The sequence below is a fragment of the Olea europaea genome, chromosome 10, assembly GCF_002742605.1.
Source record: "Olea europaea var. sylvestris chromosome 10, O_europaea_v1, whole genome shotgun sequence".
Taxonomy (NCBI): Eukaryota; Viridiplantae; Streptophyta; class Magnoliopsida; order Lamiales; family Oleaceae; genus Olea; species Olea europaea.
Window position 1 is genome coordinate 20,164,351 of NC_036246.1, and position 20,520 is coordinate 20,184,870.

Sequence of the window (20,520 nt, forward strand, 5' to 3'; positions counted from 1 at the left end):
GGTGGTTGAAGAGATGGGTAAAACTGAGAGGGAATTTTGTGGGTCAATGAAAACTTGGAAAGAATGGAATTGCGTGAACTCGGAGCGTTTGAGGAGATACTGACCGGGCTAAGAGATGAAGTTTCGAATCGTGCTTCCTACAATCCGGTGGTTGAAGAGATGGGTAAAACTGAGAGGGAATTTTGTGGGTCAATGAAAACTTGGAAAGAATGGAATTGCGTGAACTCGGAGTGTTTGAGGAGATAGTGACCGGGCTAAGAGACGAGTTCTGAATCTTGCTGCAGTTTCTTCCTAAATTCAACTCCCCCGCCGGGATTTGAATGATGCGGTTATGAATTTAGGGTTCTAGACATGACACGATATCATAGTACTTGCAGAATTAGATATTAACTTTGAATGTTGATTGATGTAAAAATCAACTGTTCATTATTTTTTGATAGATCAGTTTTGATGATTCAGCATTAATTCTTTGTTTTTTCCTTGTTTCTTAATTGAATGATTGAAGTATAGCACTAATTCTTTGTTTTTCTCCCTGTTCTCCATGAGCAAGAAAAGAATTTGAAAAACATGATCATCATGATGTAAAATTTAATGGAAGGATAGACCTTCATCATGATGATCAGGTTCTTTAGGTTCTTTTCTTGCACATGGATCCTATTATACTCGTACCAAGGATTCAAATGCTTTCAATCTTGTACATTGTTCTTGGTGTTGTTCCTAAAATATTGGAAAACATTGCTCTACGTTGTATTCATGTCGAAGGTATACATTCATATGAGAATGGCTTGCTTGAATGCTGTAAAATTCATTCATGATGTCTCCATTCCTCAAAATGTAAAGATTTGGCTTGCTTTACATGATCCCCGAGAATTAGTTGTGGAAGCCACATAGAGTATGTATGGCCCATGGGGCATGACTTCGAAACAAATTAGTTGCTTCTTAAATCTCCAATTGAAAACTTTTTCATGTCTACTTAGTTGCATCTGATGAATTTTAGTTGGTCAGAAAAATTCCTTCAGTCTCGCCCTGTTTTTTAGTAGTAAGATGTTTGGCTTGCTTTGAAAATAATATTTCAAGTCAATTTAGTTTCAGAACATTTTGGTAGCAAAATACACTTTCTTGGAACGTGATTTTTTACTTTAGTGTCAAATTAAATAATTTATTTATATGGATTCAGAAAGAAAGTAGCTTATTTATCCATGATGAAATTTGATTCCTTATTTATCCCGAGTCCTAAAGCAAAATTGTCTAGACTTTCTCCATGAACTACAATTCTAAATCACATGGAATTTGAGTCACAATCTAACAAAAATTAACAGTAAGTAATTAGTATATTTTGATCGAAATTTGGACTTAATCATCCACTTCATTACCTGTCGCGATTGTAACGCAATCAATAATAGCCAGATAAGCATAAAGTAGGCAAGAAAGAGTGTTTGTTCGAGGTTTAATGGATTTGTAATTTTGAGTGTTTTGCGGTTTGACAGAAGATTGTATCTTGTTACATTAATTAGTGAGGTTCAAGACACTGGTGTTTCCCAGCCATATGTGATGCCACAGGCCTCTCAAGTTGAGAACACAAATCAAGGTCATCAGCTTCTGTGCACCATATCATGGGTGGTGCAAGAAAGCGCGAATCTGAGGCTGATAAAGAATGACCGCTGCAAGACGACTTTGTTATTTGCAGACAGTCTCCTTTCTCAGATACACCTGCAACCAGGTAATCAAGTTGTGCTGGGTGCAGAGAGTGAATGAAAGATATTCTTCATCAAGTATTTCCAGCTTTCAATGAAGAGATGAAGACGACCCTTACTGCACATTGATAAGTCGATTTTATGTATTTAGCACATAAAATATTTGGAAATTTCATTTTTACATAAAAATGAAAAGCAACACGTGAAATGGGATTGACATTGGGGTTCGACCCCTCGATTTTTACTATAGTTTTACTGTCCACGAGCATTTGTTTTGCGATTTTAATTTTACTTTGTGCATCAAGCATGCAATCAAGCAAGAAAATAATTTTTTTTCCTAATTTTGCAATTACCTAGTACATGTACGACTTCACCAAATCATTATGTCAAATAAGATTTGTCACGAAAATCCCTTGATAAATCTTAATTCTGAGTTCAGAAAACAAACGAACGAACACCACTTTACCTCGGCTCGACCCAAAACCAAACCTCCACTTTAATTGTCTCAAGTTTTCACCCTCGTACGGTTTCCCTCTTCTATCCACAAAGGATCAATGGTGGTGATGACTACAATATCACGAAGAGAGGAAGAATTAAGGAAACAATTGTTGAGTCTCACGCCTCACCCTCCAAGTTAGCTAACTTCAACATTCTAACCTCTATTGCAATCATCAACCCACGGGAAACTCACGGCTGGAGGATAGTGGTATATAGCATTGTTTTAGGTTACCAATAATTGGGCCAAATATACTTCACTCAAGTGGCCCAACCAACCGAAGAATGGATCACTAACTAAATGGGTCAATACCACAACTGGAACCTAATTACAATTTGGGCTAACCGAAAAGCGTAGGTTGTATTCGAGTCGAGCCAAGTCCATGGTGTCGATAAATTATTCGACAACTATTTTAAATTATCGCTAGGATTTACTGGGTATCAAAAAACCTAAAAAAACTCTACCCTAGTATCCAATAAATCTACAAGCAATCAAAGCACAAAGTTTATACTTGCATAATCAAAGTAACTAATAAAATTGGTATTTCAGACTTTAGCTCGTGTTTCCAGTCTAAATCATTTACCATGCCTGCTCCATATACTCTCTAGGACTAAGATCAAGAACACCCAAGTAGAAGCAGATATTCACAGTAAGCAATCAAGAGTAAATAAATATGCGATGATGATATATTATATGATAACACACATAGATCTTTTTAGAAATACGTTCACACGGAACCATTGACTAACACCAAGCCAATCAAACACATATACAACAAATGCATAAATGACCCACGAAAAGATTTCACCACACTTATCCTATCCCATTCCGTGTTGCTTACACCTCGAGAACTCATACCATGCTCACTAGACTAATCTCTTAACTCATGTCTAACTAGTAAGTCACAATGGATTCTAAGTCCATGGGATAATCCTCTATCAGCACATCACTTCTCATAACTTACGTGGATAATGGGTCTCCACCTAATAGAAGTGATAAAAGTGTCTCTATCATACTCCACCTGATGAGGGTCTCTTTACAAATAAAGGATTCCAACATTTAATCACCTCTTTACTCGTGATCCAAACGTCACACTCCACGTTCCCCATGCATATCACCAATGCACCTTCAGATATCTATATTCCACCTTATCAAAAGACATTCAACTCGTTGCTAATACATCTCAAACTTACTATGGCAAATCAACACCTTTCGACGACCACAAATGTTAGGTCTCAATTCAAAATTGACCCATGCACCACAAGGTTACTCTAATCGCCAATGCTTAAAAATCCAGAAAGGAAATGGTTAATGTGGCATTCATAAAGAGAATAGAAGAAAGAGGTAGTTACTTCACTACACTCACAAAAGAGGCTCACAAAGAGAAAGAATATATCACTACATGGCTGCCTCATACAATCTTACAAATCACACACAAGCTTACAAAGATAAAGGAGAAAACAATTGTCCATCTTTCTTCTCACTACCACACTTTCACACCACTTACAGAACAAATGAGGTATACCACAAAACTCAACCCACTATGCATGCAAACACATTACACAAAGTTATAAGACCACTTTAATTCATGCAATCACACACATCAAAAAAATTGATAGTGTAACGCGCAGAAAGGATTACACACAGATGCAAATGCAGCAACCAAGTTTACTTTCAATAAAACCTCACATAGGTCATCACTCGATCCTATAGTCGCATTCACCTCAACTCTCTCATTGTCTTTCCTTTTATTATCATTACTAGGACAGTTTATCTCATCATGTCCAAATTTACTACAGTTAAAACATATTTTACCTTTCACACTTGCCTTAAACCTATACATGTCATCAATACCAAATAATGACCACAAACAAAATATAAATATAATTCACATAGAATGATCAAATAAACTTTTTTAAGATCACATGCAATTCTAATAGTGTAAAGAAATTGGCAACAAATTCATAAGAAATTTAAGGCAAATAATTCCTAGGTCTAGCAATAAGCAATGGTTACCCCTTCACGGTAACCCCAAACCTAACGTTACGTCACACGATGACTTCTGATGTGAAAAATAAATAATAGCTCTACACAATATTTTAACTGCAATAATAAAAGGAAAAGAACACGATACCGAGTGAACCACGTTTGAAGGTCCGTTAATATCGAGAGATGTGAATTCATTGCTTTAAAATCGTCACTGATCATCCTAAAGCTTTCAGCAATCGCAGAAACATAAAACAACATTCGACACCTGAACGTTCAAGGGCAAAATCATCCAACTTTCACTGCATTGCTCAAAATTGAAATTCAACAACACCACATGGTCCATATCTCCACTAGCAAAATTCTATCTTTTGAGACCATTGCAGGAATTAGCCCCACACGTCTCACGCGCCTAACCAGAATCCTCACAAGTTGTCTTCCCACCTGAATTGCCTCGGTCTGTACAGTCCACTAGTGGTCACCGTTTTTCCAACAGGTCACTGGTTTGGTCGGAGAACAACAAAACACATCTAGGCAAATTTTCAAAAATCTGGACTATTTTTGTTCCAATTTTCCAAGTTGATCTCTCCCTACTTCTAGTCAATTTTTGGTCAAAAAAATCACATATTTCTCAATAATACAAGCTCTGATATCATTTATCGTGAAAATCCCTCGAGAAATCTTGATTCCGAAGTCAAAAAACAATCAAACAAACACCAATTTACCTCAACTCGACCTAAAACCAAACCTCCACTTTAATTGTCTCAAGATTTCACCCTCACACGGTTTTCCTCTTCATCCACAAAGGATCAATGGTGATGATGACTACAATATTACATAGAGAGGAAGAATTAAGGAAGCAATGATTGAATCTCACACCTCACCCTCCAAGTCGGCGACCTTTAACATTCTAACCACTATTGCAATCATCCACCCACAGGAAACTCACAGCTGGAGGATAGTGATAAATAGCATTGTTTTCGATTACCAATAATTGGGCCAAAGATACTTCAATCAAATGGCCGAACCAACCAAAGAATGGATCACTAACTAGATGGGTCAATACCACAACTAGAACCTAAACACAACTTGGGCTAACGCCGCTAACGAAAAAGTGTAGGTCGTATTCAAGTCGAGCCAAGTTTATGATGTCGATAAATAATTAGACAATTGTTTTAAATCATCATCCGGATTTATTGGGTATCGGATTTATCTTTGACCAGACAATATTATTAACTGGAGAAAAAAAAAATTACCTTGATTTAAAATTTGCTTCCCCATTTATTATAGTCAATTAAGCATAAAGTGGGGGGCGGAAGAGTATTTGTTTAAAGATTAATGGATTTGGAATTCTAAGTGTTTTGCGGTTGGAAAGAAAATTGTACCTGTTACATTAATCAATGATGTTGTATATTGGTGTTTCCTAGCCAAATGTGAGGCCACATGCCTCTCATATCGAGCACACAACTGAATGTCAGCAGCTTCCGTCCGTCTGCACCATACACGGTGGCACAGGCAATGGCTGAATCTGAGGCAGATAAAAATGAGCGCTATAAGGCGACATTGTTATTTGCAGACAATCTATTCTTCGTCAGGCGTTTTCAGTTTTCAAGAAGAAGAAATGTAAAAGACCTTTATTTGACTTTGATGAATAGATTTTATGGATTTACTGCATAAACTATTTCAAAAATTTCATTTCTGTTATTTAGAAAACAATTGATAAAATTGGATCAATCGATACAGATTCTAAAGTTCGATTTTTACAAGTTTTAATGTCCCCATGCATTAGTTGTGCGATTCTAATTTTACATGGCAATTAAGAAAAAAATAATTATTTCTAATTTTGCCTTCAATTACTTAGTCAAGTTTAAATAAAATAGGTTGGAATTCTTGAATTTCATTTCCCTCTCTTTTGGTTTTACATTTTCTCTTTTCATTTTACTTTTTCTATTTTAATATCAAAATTGTTGTCCCACGTGTGAATAGCTTGTGTCACAGTTGAAATTGAAATTGAAAACTTATGGCAACTTCAACATACCATTATGCCACACAGATTTTTATTTTTATTTTTTTTATTTTTTATTTTTTATTTTTTTGGATAGTAGACTATTGGGATGTTAAAATCGAAAATTTTAAAGGTATACTGACTAACTTGGAACAAAATTATGATAAGAGATCAACACGAACTTTGTACAAATTCAGTGACTAATTTTGATTTTACCATTGCATCCATATGAAACATTAGCATGCACTTCATGGAAGACACAACAAAATACAATTCCTAGCAAAGGCAACCTTTGTAAAATTTACTTAATGAAGAATTAACAGAGTCGGGTAGATTTTTCAAAATGAATTGATCTTTATACATCATATCTCATATGTTAGTGAGGTGATTTGAGCAATTGCTTTGTTGTTTTAATGTGTGAAATATCTTTATGTTGAGCCGTGAAGTAATGACTGAAAATTCTCATGTACACCTTCGTTGGGATTCTGCATTATCTCTGCATCTCTTAACCAAATACTGCCTGTATTCAATTGGTTTCAATCTCTTCTGTATTTCTATTTTCCAGATTATTCACATAAAGCAAAGTGCATTCCTAACACATTGCATGACTCATTTTTTTTTTCTCAACCAAATACTGCCTGTATTCAATTAGTTACTTAATACAGGTTGTATTTCATAAATTACAGCAATAGTCATCTTTCATGTAATTTTAAAAAGAATTAATCCAGCTTTCCGAATTGCTCATGTATACTTTTGTACTATGTTTTAGCTCCTTCATTTTAGGTTAGACTAGAGTCTACATTAATCATAAATTTACCTATATATTGCATTGTTTTTCATGGAAATAAAGTTTGCGAATCATTCACTAAATTAAAATATTTTATGGCATCAGAGTATTTTTGCTCAAAACAACCTTAATTTTCCTTCTCTGATATTCTTCTTTTCAAGTGCCTAACCGCTAGCCCCATGTCTATTTTTATGTTTATTTTTCCTTCTATCACTTTACTTTTTAACCAGATAATAGTAATAACTGAAAAATAAACTATACATTGATTTAAAGTTTGTTTCCCTATTTATCATAATCCATTGAGCACAGAGAAGGGTGTGGGGAAGAGTTTCTGAGGCTTAATGGATTTGGAATTCTGAGTATTTTGCTGTTTAAAAGAAGATTGTATCCTGTTATATTAATCAATGAGGTTCAGGACAGTGGCGTTGTCAGCCAAAATTTGATGCCACAAGCCTCTCATGTCGAGCGCACAAATCAAGATCAGCAGCTTTCCATCTGCACCATACGGGGTGGCGCAGGTAAGCGCTGAATCTGCAAGGCTGATAAAAATGAGCACTGTAAGATGACATTGCTATTTGCAGACAATATCTTTGCTCAGATAATTTTGCTATCACGTAAAATCGTTGGGCAGGGTTCCAGGAGTCAATGAAAAGATATTCTTTATCAGGTGTTTCTGCTGAGAAAACCCTTATTGGACTTTGATGAGTAGATCTTTTGGATTTAGCCTATAAACTATTTGAAAAGTTTATTTTTTATTTAAAAAAGAAGAAGAATCATCATATCTCATATGTTAGTGAGGTGATTTGAGCAATTGCTTTGTTGTTTTAATGTGTGAAATATCTTTATGTTGAGCCGTGGAAGTAATGACTGAAAATTCTCATGTACACCTTCGTTGGGATTCTGCATTATCTCTGCATCTCTTAACCAAATACTGCCTGTATTCAATTGGTTTCAATCTCTTCTGTATTTCTATTTTCCAGATTATTCACATAAAGCAAAGTGCATTCCTAACACATTGCATGACTCATTTTTTTTTTCTCAACCAAATACTGCCTGTATTCAATTAGTTACTTAATACAGGTTGTATTTCATAAATTACAGCAATAGTCATCTTTCATGTAATTTTAAAAAGAATTAATCCAGCTTTCCGAATTGCTCATGTATACTTTTGTACTATGTTTTAGCTCCTTCATTTTAGGTTAGACTAGAGTCTACATTAATCATAAATTTACCTATATATTGCATTGTTTTTCATGGAAATAAAGTTTGCGAATGATTCACTAAATTAAAATATTTTATGGCATCAGAGTATTTTTGCTCAAAACAACCTTAATTTTCCTTCTCTGATATTCTTCTTTTCAAGTGCCTAACCGCTAGCCCCATGTCCATTTTTATGTTTATTTTTCCTTCTATCACTTTACTTTTTAACCAGATAATAGTAATAACTGAAAAATAAACTATACATTGATTTAAAGTTTGTTTCCCTATTTATCATAATCCATTGAGCACAGAGAAGGGTGTGGGGAAGAGTTTCTGAGGCTTAATGGATTTGGAATTCTGAGTATTTTGCTGTTTAAAAGAAGATTGTATCCTGTTATATTAATCAATGTGGTTCAGGACAATGGCGTTGTCAGCCAAAATTTGATGCCACAAGCCTCTCATGTCGAGCGCACAAATCAAGATCAGCAGCTTTCCATCTGCACCATACGGGGTGGCGCAGGTAAGCGCTGAATCTGCAAGGCTGATAAAAATGAGCACTGTAAGATGACATTGCTATTTGCAGACAATATCTTTGCTCAGATAATTTTGCTATCACGTAAAATCGTTGGGCAGGGTTCCAGGAGTCAATGAAAAGATATTCTTTATCAGGTGTTTCTGCTGAGAAAACCCTTATTGGACTTTGATGAGTAGATCTTTTGGATTTAGCCTATAAACTATTTGAAAAGTTTATTTTTTATTTAAAAAAGAAGAAGAATCAGTAAAACTGGGTCAACCGGTTCGTGTTCGACCATCAAAATTTTATGAGTTTTAATGTCCACGTGCATTGGTTATGCAATTTTAATTTTACGTGTGCATCAAGCATTTCTAATTTTTCCTTCAACTACAAAGTCACCTACAAATGAAGTAGGGTGGGATTCTTGAATTTCTTTTCCCTTTTCTTTCGGTTTTATATTCTCTTTTCATTTTACATTTTTTTTTCCTAATTTTAACTTCAAAAATGTTGTTCCAAGTGTGAATAACATACATGTGTGGCACTTGAAATTGATAATTTACGGCGAATTTAACAAACCAATATGTCACATAATTTTTTTTTTTTTGGTTGTATATGAATCGATGGGAAACTAGTTGGATGATATAACTGAAAATTTTAACAGTACACTGACTAACTTGAAAAAATTATGGTAAGAGATCAACACGAAACTTTGTACATAATTCAATGACCAGTTGTGATTTTAACCTTGCATTCATATAGAACAACAGAACACAACAATTTTTTTTTTTTTTCCGGAAGACATAACAAATTAAAAAGTTTTCATTACAAGTCCTAGCAAAGGCAACCTTTGTGATTTTTTACTTATTGAAGAATTAAGGTGATTTGAGCAATTGTTTTGTTGTTTGAACGTGTACAATATCTTAATGCCGAGCCATGGAAGTAATGAATAAAAATTCTCAAGTGCACATTTGATAGGATTCTGCATTGCTAGGATTGTGAATAGTGGCGGTCCATGCTAGGCCACATGTTGAGCTTTACAATTGTGTACTTTTTGGAACGTTAGGTTGGCTAGCAACTTTGTCGAATAAAAAAAATTATTAAAATTTTACTAAACAATCTTTTTGTTTAAATTTTATAGTAATAATAAACAAACAGCATATTCACAAAACGTTCTAAAAATAGGCTTGAGGCGATTCAACTAATGTCGGGTCAAAGTGGTTAGAAAGTTTGGCCATGTCAAGCATGAAAAGTCTAATTTACTTTACATTTTTAAGTATTCGTAATTGTTCTTTAAGAAGCACTCTTTGATCATATACGAAAAACGTAAGAGATGCTCAAAAGTGTAAATTCATTGGCGATCAATTGCACACCTTTCTTTTCTTTTTTCAATTGTAGTTAGTTGTTAAATTAGGGTAATTAGGCAACACTTGTATGAGCATATAATCTCCATAGCTGCATACATTACTACACTTCCACTTGACACCTATCGTAATGATAAACGGCTCTTGTTTTTATAACCACTTAATTAGTTTTAATGGATTGTTTTAGGCTCTTAATCAAACACCTAGCTTATAGCTAAGGGGAAGGTGCTTAAAACTTAATGCAATACAAGACAAAATGGCAAGCGTGCTTGTTTTGATTTTAATGCTTTATATATTTAGTCCTTATTTGTTAGATAAAAATTAGATTTCTAGTAAACTTTGATAATAGGCAATAGAAATTATAAAATGTGTGGTTGAAAAATTATGAATATCGTAAAATGTGCGATTAAAATTAATTAGGACTTTGACTTAAATTTAAATCTAACTTTGGCTTTGAACAAAGTTTATATATTTGTTAGGAGAAAGTCAAATTAGACTTGGTAATTAGTTGACAAGGTGGGCGATGATATTCGTTGGTTTTGTTTGATCTCATTTTATAAAAATTGAAGTTTTCTTTCAATCTTTGATGTGATCTCAATATTCTACAAAATCAATGAATTTGTAATTGCGATTCTCTTGGGCTTCATTGCTTTTGAGCATCATCATCACTTCAATAATGGCTACCAACAATTATGAGGGCTGAAAGTTGACTTCAGTTCGATGACTTTAAGATAAAGATAATCAAAGAAACATTTAACAAAATTAGCCTGTTCACCATGATTGCTAGTTAGCACTCAGAAAACTATATTCACAATCCTAGCACTGCGCCCAGCAAAAGAGTGGTATATTCCAAGAATAAAAATTCTCAAGTGCCTTATACAACCTTTCTTCGATAGTATTAAATGCATATTCTTGTTCAATGTCCCATTGAAATTCTACACTTTTCGTTACAGTTTTCGTGAGTCGTGTGACAATTGTGCTAAAGTCTTTAACAAAATACCTATAGAAACTAGCTAAATCGTGAAAACTTCTTGCCTCAGTTATACTTAAAGTGTTGGCCTTCCCTGAATAGCCTTGATTTTCTCCTCATCCATTTCCATCCTCTCTGCACTAACCACATACCCGAGGAAAATAAGTTTCTTCATGCAAAATGTAGACTTTTTAAAGTTAGCGTAAAGTTGTTCTTGTCTTGAGACTACAAGCACACATCTTAGATGCCTTATATGCTCATTTAAGTCCTTACTCTATACCAAAATGTCATCAAAGTAAACTACTACGAATTTACCTATGAATGCATGCAAAACATGATTAATTAATTCCATAAATGTGCTAGGTACATTACTAAGTCCAAAGGGCATGTCTAACCACTCATACAATCCATATTTAGTTTTAAAAACAGTTTTCTCTTCATCTCCTTCCCTCATTCTAATTTGATGATAATCAATTTTAAGATCAATTTTACTAAATATACATGCACCATGTAATTCGTCTAGCATATCATCTAATCTAGAAATATGATGTGATACTTTACACTTATATTGTTGATGACACAAAAATCCACACATTTTTCAGGTTTCATCTTTTTTAGGCACAAGTAATACTGACATAATTATGGACTCATAATTTCCCTCACATACCTCTTGCTCATCAATTCCTCCACTTACCTTTAAAGGTCCTTGGTTTCCACGGGATTACTTTGGTAAGTCGGCATGTTTGGAATGACAACTCCAGGTATGCCTCGAATAGGTGGTAACCCACTAGACATGTCTTTCGGGAATGTATCTTTGAATTCCTGCAACAAAAAAGTAGCCAGATTAGGGAGGGGTGTGTTACATTCCTGAAAATTGACTAGTGACTCTTCATAGACCAACAAGATCATTTTTTGCCTTTCAACTGTTGCCCTCTTCAACTTACTCTTTTTTGCAAAGAAAGTCATTTTCGACTTTTCCCTTCTCTCAAAAGACTCTTTTCTTTTCACTCTTGTGGCTATACTCTTTTTTTTCACTACTAGCCACCTCACAATTTTCTCTTTTACTCTCTATTTCTCTCAATCCTTTCTCTTCCTCATTTTTCAATTTTATTTGATCCTCATACACTGGTGCTGTGTTAATAGTGAAAGAATAATAGATTTTCCATCTTTGATAAAGCTGTATCTATATTTATACCTATCATAAATCACTTTTCTTGGAAATCAGGTTTTCCACCTTCCTTTTTTATTTATTATTACTATTATTATTATTTTATTTTTTTCAATGGAAACAAATTTTGTCCGCAATTATAACAAATTATATTCCTTTATTTGACAATTTTTATGAAAAATAAAGTCAAACGAACGCCAAAAGATCTAAGATTTCAACATTTTTCAGGTAAAAAATTATACCAATCAAACAAATTTAATTGATAATTTCCAATAAAACAAGCTCTAGACGATTCAATTCTCTGAAATTCGTTATCTTTTCACACAAATTTCATTCTTACAATCAAACAAACCCAAAATTTAGATATATCCCAATTCTACTGAAATAAGAACAAGCACATAAACCACCACCAAAAAATATGTTCTTGTCAGCAAACGAACATCATGTCCATTCGAGGTCAACAGGGCATCATAATCGATTCTAGTTGAGAACGGTGAATAAAAGTTTCAAATTATTACGTAATTTAATAATACTCGCTGCTTGAAATTTTGACCATTCTAAACTTTGCATGCACTTTTAAAACTAACATGTAGATTGCGTGGTGCGAAATAGTCTAATTATTTCGAATTTTGCACAGCTAATCTTTCAATAAAGCAACAGAGTATACTATAATATAAGGCAGTTGAACCTAAGGTATGAGGCAGAAAAAAATAATTCAAAGATCATATATTGATACTTACGAGATTATTAATCCAAAAATATGTAACTTGTCGTTTATAGGTGGTTGTAGATCAAATGTTTAATCTTGTTTATTATTGTTATTGTTTTGTTATTCATCACCATATATACACACATTCAAGTGACTCCAGAAAGGGTAGAACAGATGTATAAACTACATACGATGCAAAAATTTGAAAGAATAATGCTATCACAGTCATTACTCCCATAATTGTCGCACATCAAATAATCATTTGTTTAGGACGACTACCACAACAAGCGGCCACAAATAGTATTACTCAATTTGAAATCAATTATTGACCTTGATCACAGGAGATCTTTTCTAAATAATTCTAATATTTCAATACAATTCTTAAATTATACATTCGTAATAATGTAGATATTGACACAAATCAATTAATGAGTAATGTTATTTATTATCGTGATGATGGAACATCAATGATGTGACAACTCATTATCTCTCATATTTCTCTCTCTCTTAAGATCATGTCTCCTCCCCCTCTCTCGTAAAAATTGAAGTGTCCAATATTATTATTTCACATAAACTATCACATCACTGATTTCCATTACTATAATGATAAATAGTATTATTCTCAATTAGTACACTGTCTCTAACAATAAGTGTATAGTTTGTTTAGATTAGATAATATGAAATTTGTTTTCCCTCAATTTTTATTTTCTTTTGATTTTTTAATTATAATTATTCAATCATTTTAAAATATTATCTCAGTAAAGTTGACGAGATTTAGTATATATTGTCTTAACGACAAGGAAGACGATGGTGTCTAGATTGACTAGAAAATCCTCTGTTACTTTACCTAGTTTTTTAGGAACAGTTAAATAGTTCGATCTTCATGCAAAAGGATTGGAGAGAATTTGATGACATTTAACAAAGGGCTCCTTTCCAAGAATTGACAAAAATATAGAAACAAATGGACAATATTTAGAAAATGAGAAGTACTTAACACGTTTAATTCTCTCTTTAAAAGTGATATCTCTATGTAATTTCCGCGAATTTCTTTCAATGATTTCCTTGCACAAACAATTATTATAGTTTGATGGGTAGTATAATGAACACAATAATATAATAAGTAAGATTCATCTTTTCTTTTTACTACTCAATTATTCTATATACCTATATATATATATAAGATGATTGATTAAACACTAAACAATTAGGTATATAATCCCAGTATTAGAACATGCCATCTATTAATCGTGCATAAACCATGGCTAGTAATTATTCCAAGGGTGGACACAAAAATTGAGTCAATGGAGCATAATCAAACTTTGTACAAATCGAATACTTTGTTCTTGATTTTTGAATGATTCATATTTGACCCGAGAAAATGCAAATTTACATTTAAAAAAATATTTCTTAATTAATATTTTACTCATCATTTTCATCTATTTGATTTTGAACAATCATTTTATTAATATTTTTCTCATCACAAGGAAATGCATATTTATGTTTTAAAAATTGTGTATTTGATACAAACAATCAATTCACGTAATCAAAAGAAAAAATAAATAACCAATATTCTATACTAGTAATTAATTAAATAAACACAATTCATTAGATGTAAGTTAAATTTTATATAATTAGTTTATACACGTGCTATAGTACAAATAAGATAGGAGAAAATACAAATTTAGGTTCTAATTAATTGAAAATTTGATTGAAAAGTGAAAATTTGTAGTAGATCTGATAATTGTAGAAGAAATTATAAACAAATTTTAAAAAAGTAAAAGGATTAAGATTTTGTTAAAAGCGTGAGGTAAAGAATATGATAGAGCAATAAAAAATAGAGAAAATTCAAATTTTTTGTGATTTTGCCTCTGTTTGGTGGGGATTAAAGTTCGATTTTTAGTAAATTTTAATAAAATTTTTAGAAGTTAAGGAATCCAAGAAATATGTGATTAAAATTAATTATTAAATTTGATTTAGATAAAAATTTAAATTTCAATCAATATCAAACATGACTTTGTAAAAAAAAAAAAAAAAAAAAAAAAAAAGCATAGGCGGGGGGTGGGATGTCAAAAGTTGGGGGTCAAGTGAACCCCAGACCCCCCTTGGGTCAGCCCATGAATTATTCTAGGAATCTCAACAATCAGTGGGGAAAAAAATATTTTATTACACATATTATTTTAGTATTGGAATAAAATAAACTAAAAAAAAATAACTATATAATATCTGTAATTGACTCTTAAAATTAGGAAGATGCCATTTTTGATGATTGCCAGCCAAAGTCAAAACGTGTGCGGCGATATACTTCCCCAATTTAAATGGTCCTTCGTATTGTGCAAATATATTGAATACAATTAGGGTGCGTTTGGTTAAAAGAGTAAAATTTTTATGAAAAGACAATAAATTTTAGGCAATTGAAGAACTTATTTACACGGAAATTATCAATTAAATGTGTTTAATTGAATTAATTTTTAATTTAGAAAATATTATACTTGTCAATTTTTATTGGTGGATAAAGGAGAGATAGTGGATGGATGAGAGAGAAAGAGAGAGTAAATTCTCTGAAAAATAAAATTATACTCCTCCTAAAGAAATGTTTTTCTTGATTTTGAAAAAAATATGATCAAACGGCCAAAAGGCAGGAAAATGCTTTCCATGAAAAAAATGTCAATCAAACAAAACAAAAATAAGAATTTGGGTGAAAAAAATACATTTTTCATGAAAAATATTGGTAATCAAATGCACCCTTATTAAAATTCGATCTAAAGTTTTTTATTCTAAATGTATTATTTTTAAGATCTTTTGCGGTTATATAACTTACGTTTTTTATACAATTTACAATTTAACGCTACTCTTATATGATCCGGATTGATTTATAATTTGGATGGGAAAGAAGACATTGAAGAAGAGAAATATATTTCGTAAACATTTTATATTTACATTCTATATAATATAAGAAACGAAGTATAGAGTGGAGTAGTTGTGTTTCAATCATTTTTTGTTCAAATTGACAAGTTTATGTATTTCATATTCTTCAAATTGTGTAGCAGTTGGACTTAATTAATATAGTACAATAAGTGAAACCTTTCAATGGTATTTAATTAGCTTATAATTATACAAATGTGTATGGATCTTCTAACTTCTAATAGTCCAAAATTCATCTAGTTGCACAAATTAAAACAAGGAAAACGGACAATCAACCGTTTGCATTAACTTTACCTATTTATAGAATTAAATCCTATCCTCATTAAGTGCTTGTCTGGTATAAATTTTAAGCCAATTAAAATCAATTTTTTGACCATTATTTCACTATTATAACCGTCATTTTTAAATTCTTCTCTCACAGATAGGACCAGCTTTATCTCTAACGGTCAAAAAATCGATCTTCAAAATCCCTACCAAATAAGCACTAAATTTCTTGTGAAAAAGAGGGTGACTGTATGAGTTTGGTCTGACTTAGTTTGATCTTGATCTGAGTGGTTAGATTAAGATTGTCACTCCCTAACATAAATTAAGCATTTTTAATCGAATCTATTTACTAAAAATTTCAAGTAATTTCCGATACCCAAAAAGTTGAGCTAAAATTCACCTCTCTTACTACAACATCGTTTTTCGGCAAAAAGTTGATTTTGCCGTTCAGCTCTAAAACACGCTCAGCGACTCAGGTCCAGTTAGCTTCAGTACAATTTCTAAAATTTGCGGTGGTCCTCGACATTTGCGAAAATTGCAACTAAGCTAAACGTTTCTAACGACTAATATCTCATTTTTATATTATTCGAACTTAAATATTGTTCCAATCATCACGCACTAACAAACCATGCTAAAAATTCCGGTGTATTACAATAGGCACCCAAGTGGCTTGAGTTCCCACGAAGTGTCAAAACTAATATAAGTGACATGCATTGTCGAACATCACAACCCTATATAAGGGGTTCATTTCACTATGCAAATTGCAAGGTACACTATTCCAATAAAATTCTCTATAATAAAAACTTGAGCACCTTTTACTCCGACCTTACTAAGCTCTTGTTTGACTACCTTTATTTCAAAACTTTTTTTTTCCTTCTCTCAAGCTAATATTCAGCAAACATTCACACAATAAAGTTTTTTGCAAGTAAAACCTAAAGCTTTGTTCAAAATTTTTTTTTTTTTTTTAATCACTCATTCTCTAATAATTCATTATCTCAAAACTCAATTTCCTACTTTAATGGAAGACAAACAAGGTTAACTTGTACCACTCCATTTTTCTGACAATTGACCAAAGTAATAGATTTTTACATTTGTAGGACTCCGGGCTTGAAATATCTCTTTCAAGTTGGTCAAAAGGTACCAAATCACTTTTAACATCGACGCTTTCTATTGGCCTCGATTTCTATGGATAACAAATGCCAGACACACTCACGAACAGGTGAGCTAGTTCCAACACATTAGACGAGTTGCTGGCCAATGATATTCCAAAAATGCGGATGTAGGAGAAAATCAACTTCGCAAGACCAATGTATTCGGGTTCTGGTGGTAGATTCGTGAAACTATCGTATTACAATCACCAATTGGGAACAAAATCAAAACTAGATTATGCTGATTTGTGTTTAAGTAAATGCACAATTCAAGAAGAGAAAGAGTAGTTTGTGGTATCAAGAGTTGCATTATTCTCCTTACGTTACATTGAGGGGTATTTAGAGTGTTACAAATGAAATGGTGACCCTTAGATGAAAGTACACGTTGCTTCATCTCCTTAATTCAAGCGTCTAATCATAGGCATCAAATTTGATCCGCTGGCCTGTGGTACACTTAATGCTTACGTAGGGCTGCCACTTTTATTAACAAGACTTTACATTCATACTCATTATTAGTGTCATATCAATCATTCCTAAAAGATTTTGTACATAAGTCTAGGATCTCCCTTGCGTAAGTCGACACCAGATGGAGGGGCCTCAAGCTCTTCCAAGGCTGTGTACCTCGAAACTCGAAACTTTAGCCTCGCGGAAGGGATGGGCGTCGAACTACACTTTATGTTCTCATTGCTCATAAGTGGGGCTTCATTGTGGTGGTTTCAATGCTCTAAGTGGGTCGACTACTTCGCCAATGAGATTCGATCATTTTTGCCACATGGATAAGAGGGCCTGGTCACGTTGTGGCACGTGTGGCGAGGCGTAACAATAGTCCCAAAAGTCTATGCATGGTTTATTTATATCATGCTTAGACTTTGGTAGTGAGCCTGTTACTGATGTGTTTGGACTTGGTCTTGAGTCAAGCGGGTGATTAATAACCGCTGAGGCTGATGTAGCCGTATTATTGTTGAAACTAATTTTTGGAACTATGAGAGTATGAGGGTTGGACTCTTGAGTCTCCCTTGTTTATGATGTAGCTGAAGTTTATTTCGAACTGAGGCATGTAGAGCTGATAATGCTAGGGCTCGCTTAGTTGAGAAGTCAAAGCAGTGAGAGCTAAATTGTCGAGGCTGATTTTATTTGTATGATTGCCCTAGAAAGTGGTGCCAATGATTTGCTGTTTTTGCCCATTACCAAGAAGCAAATGAGGTGTTATGATTTCTTGTGCGTATATGATGGTTATATTAAACATGTGATAATGATGATATCTTTGTGACCTGTGGCGAACACGTTGGGTCTATACGTGGAATGAACGCATTAATCTTAAGCGTTCGTTTAAGAGACTATTCGAATTCAACACCTCAAATTTTGCTTGAAATTGGATGGCTCAGATCAGAGAGGTTACGATCCATCAATTGGGGCTCATTCCTTATTCAGTATAAAAGGCAAAGAAATGTCATTTTGAACGTTTACTTTGCAAAAATTTTATATCATCTTTGTGTTTTCTCTGCTTTCCACACTTTTCGGCATCCTTGTTCTCCAACGACTTTGTCCCTAGTTCCCGTTTTCATGTAGGTATTTTTCTTTTAGATTCATCGTTTTTATCCTTCATTTTTTACTGTCTTCAATGGATTTCGAGTCGAGTACTAGTGGTAGGGTTACAGTCACTAGGTTCGTGAGTAATGGGCATCCAAGGGTTCCAAGCTGGTTATTGGATATGAGTGAGGGCCTATAGATTATGAGGCAGGTTGGGGGGCCTCTAACATTACTTCTACAAAATCACCAGCCTTAGGGAAAAATACTGCATACCACACTACATAGAACTTCTTGTCTCCAAGGCCCATGACGTGCCTGTTATCTGAGGTTGGGCTATGTGGCTGTTAGTGAATTCCTGTTTAAAGGAGAAATGAAACTGTCGTTGCACCCCTTCTTTAGGACAACACTTCGGTGCTTCATGTTGGTTCCCACCCAACTTCTGCCAAATGGGTGGAGCTAGTTGGTTGGGACCTAATTTCTTTGGAAGGAAGTTTTCCATGGTGAGGACATGTCTTTGCTTGTCCTCCAAAGAGTTTTCGAACCTCGAATCCTAGGAAAAGATGAGTCAAAGGAGTGGTATTACTTGACCTCATAGAGAGCTCATGCTCCGTTCGGGGTGGGCCTTCCCTCTTCCATCAAGGAGTAGAAGGAATCCTGGTTTTGGGTAAAGGGGAAGTGGCAAATGGTTAGGAGAGATACAGTCCCAGCTTATATCGAATCAACCAATAATCCGAAGCCTATAAATATTTAGTTACACCTTGATTTGTTTTCTATTTTCTTAACTCTTACTAATATTTCACTGCTCTCTTGTAGATTCAGGTTCGTGTTTCGAGCTTCACCAAGCAGATTAGGACATGATCAAGGACATTTACAAGTGTTCTCTGAAGTTAAGACACTTTCAGCATCTCATCAGTTGCAGCTCTCCCTTTGCTAGTGAATGAGAGAGAGAGAGAGTTTGAAAAGCTGATGGATATTTCATAGATTTTGGCTTGATGGCATCTAAGGATAAGGACTGAGCCTCATCTTCCAATATTATTTATACTTTGATAGTTTCTAACCTTAAGCTTTTTGTTGTTGACAATAACTTCGAAAAGAAGGGATACCCTACACCTGACATGCCCTCAATCTTGAAGGCTAAATCCTTCGTGGATGCTAAAGCCCTGAAGCCCTTCTTTGATGGGACGAAGCAGGAAAAAAGGCAAACTTAAGTGCCTCAGCAAGGACTGTACCGAGAAGGGTAAGGAGGACAAGGAAAATGGGGTAACTGAAGAGCATCAGAAAAAATGGAAGCTATCCCGCAATAGCTACAACTCCAGTAAGTTTGGTAAAACTGTGGACCATTCTTCCAAACAAACAGTGCCCCTTGCTCCCAAAATAATGGAGGCCTTCATGAAGTCAGTAAAGGTGGAGGCATTGTGCATGGCCAATGATGAGGCCAAAAGGAAAGAGGAGCAAGCCTTGGCGGCCACAGAGAAGGCTCCAGCTACGAGGACTTCGAGAAAGTCCGGAGGTTTTTGCAGGGCAAGACGAAGTGATAGCCCCTGCAATGATAGAGATTATGCTATTCGAAGTCCATGATGTCGTTAACTTTTATAAGTTCTGGACTGACCAGTGGCAATTGTATATATCCATATGTGAAAGGATAGACCTAACTACAACGTTTGTGAGCCAAAACGCCAGGACTTTTGGTATGGTCTTTGAATGTTAGGTTGCTTTGACTGATATTCAAACAAAAAATAAAGCCCTGGTAGACAAGCTGGCCACTA

General features: G+C 34.0%; 1 protein-coding gene across 1 annotated transcript in view; it reads left to right on the plus strand.

The window, feature by feature from the left end:
• Positions 1 to 465, plus strand: part of LOC111401450 (agamous-like MADS-box protein AGL62) — a 12,971-nt gene extending 12,506 nt beyond the window's left edge. The window contains exon 2 of the mRNA XM_023029185.1: positions 5 to 465. Within this exon, the coding sequence (XP_022884953.1) occupies positions 5 to 103 (99 nt within the window). The 3' untranslated portion in view covers positions 104 to 465. The remainder of the gene's footprint in view (positions 1 to 4) is intronic.
• Positions 466 to 20,520: the final 20,055 nt, after the last annotated feature.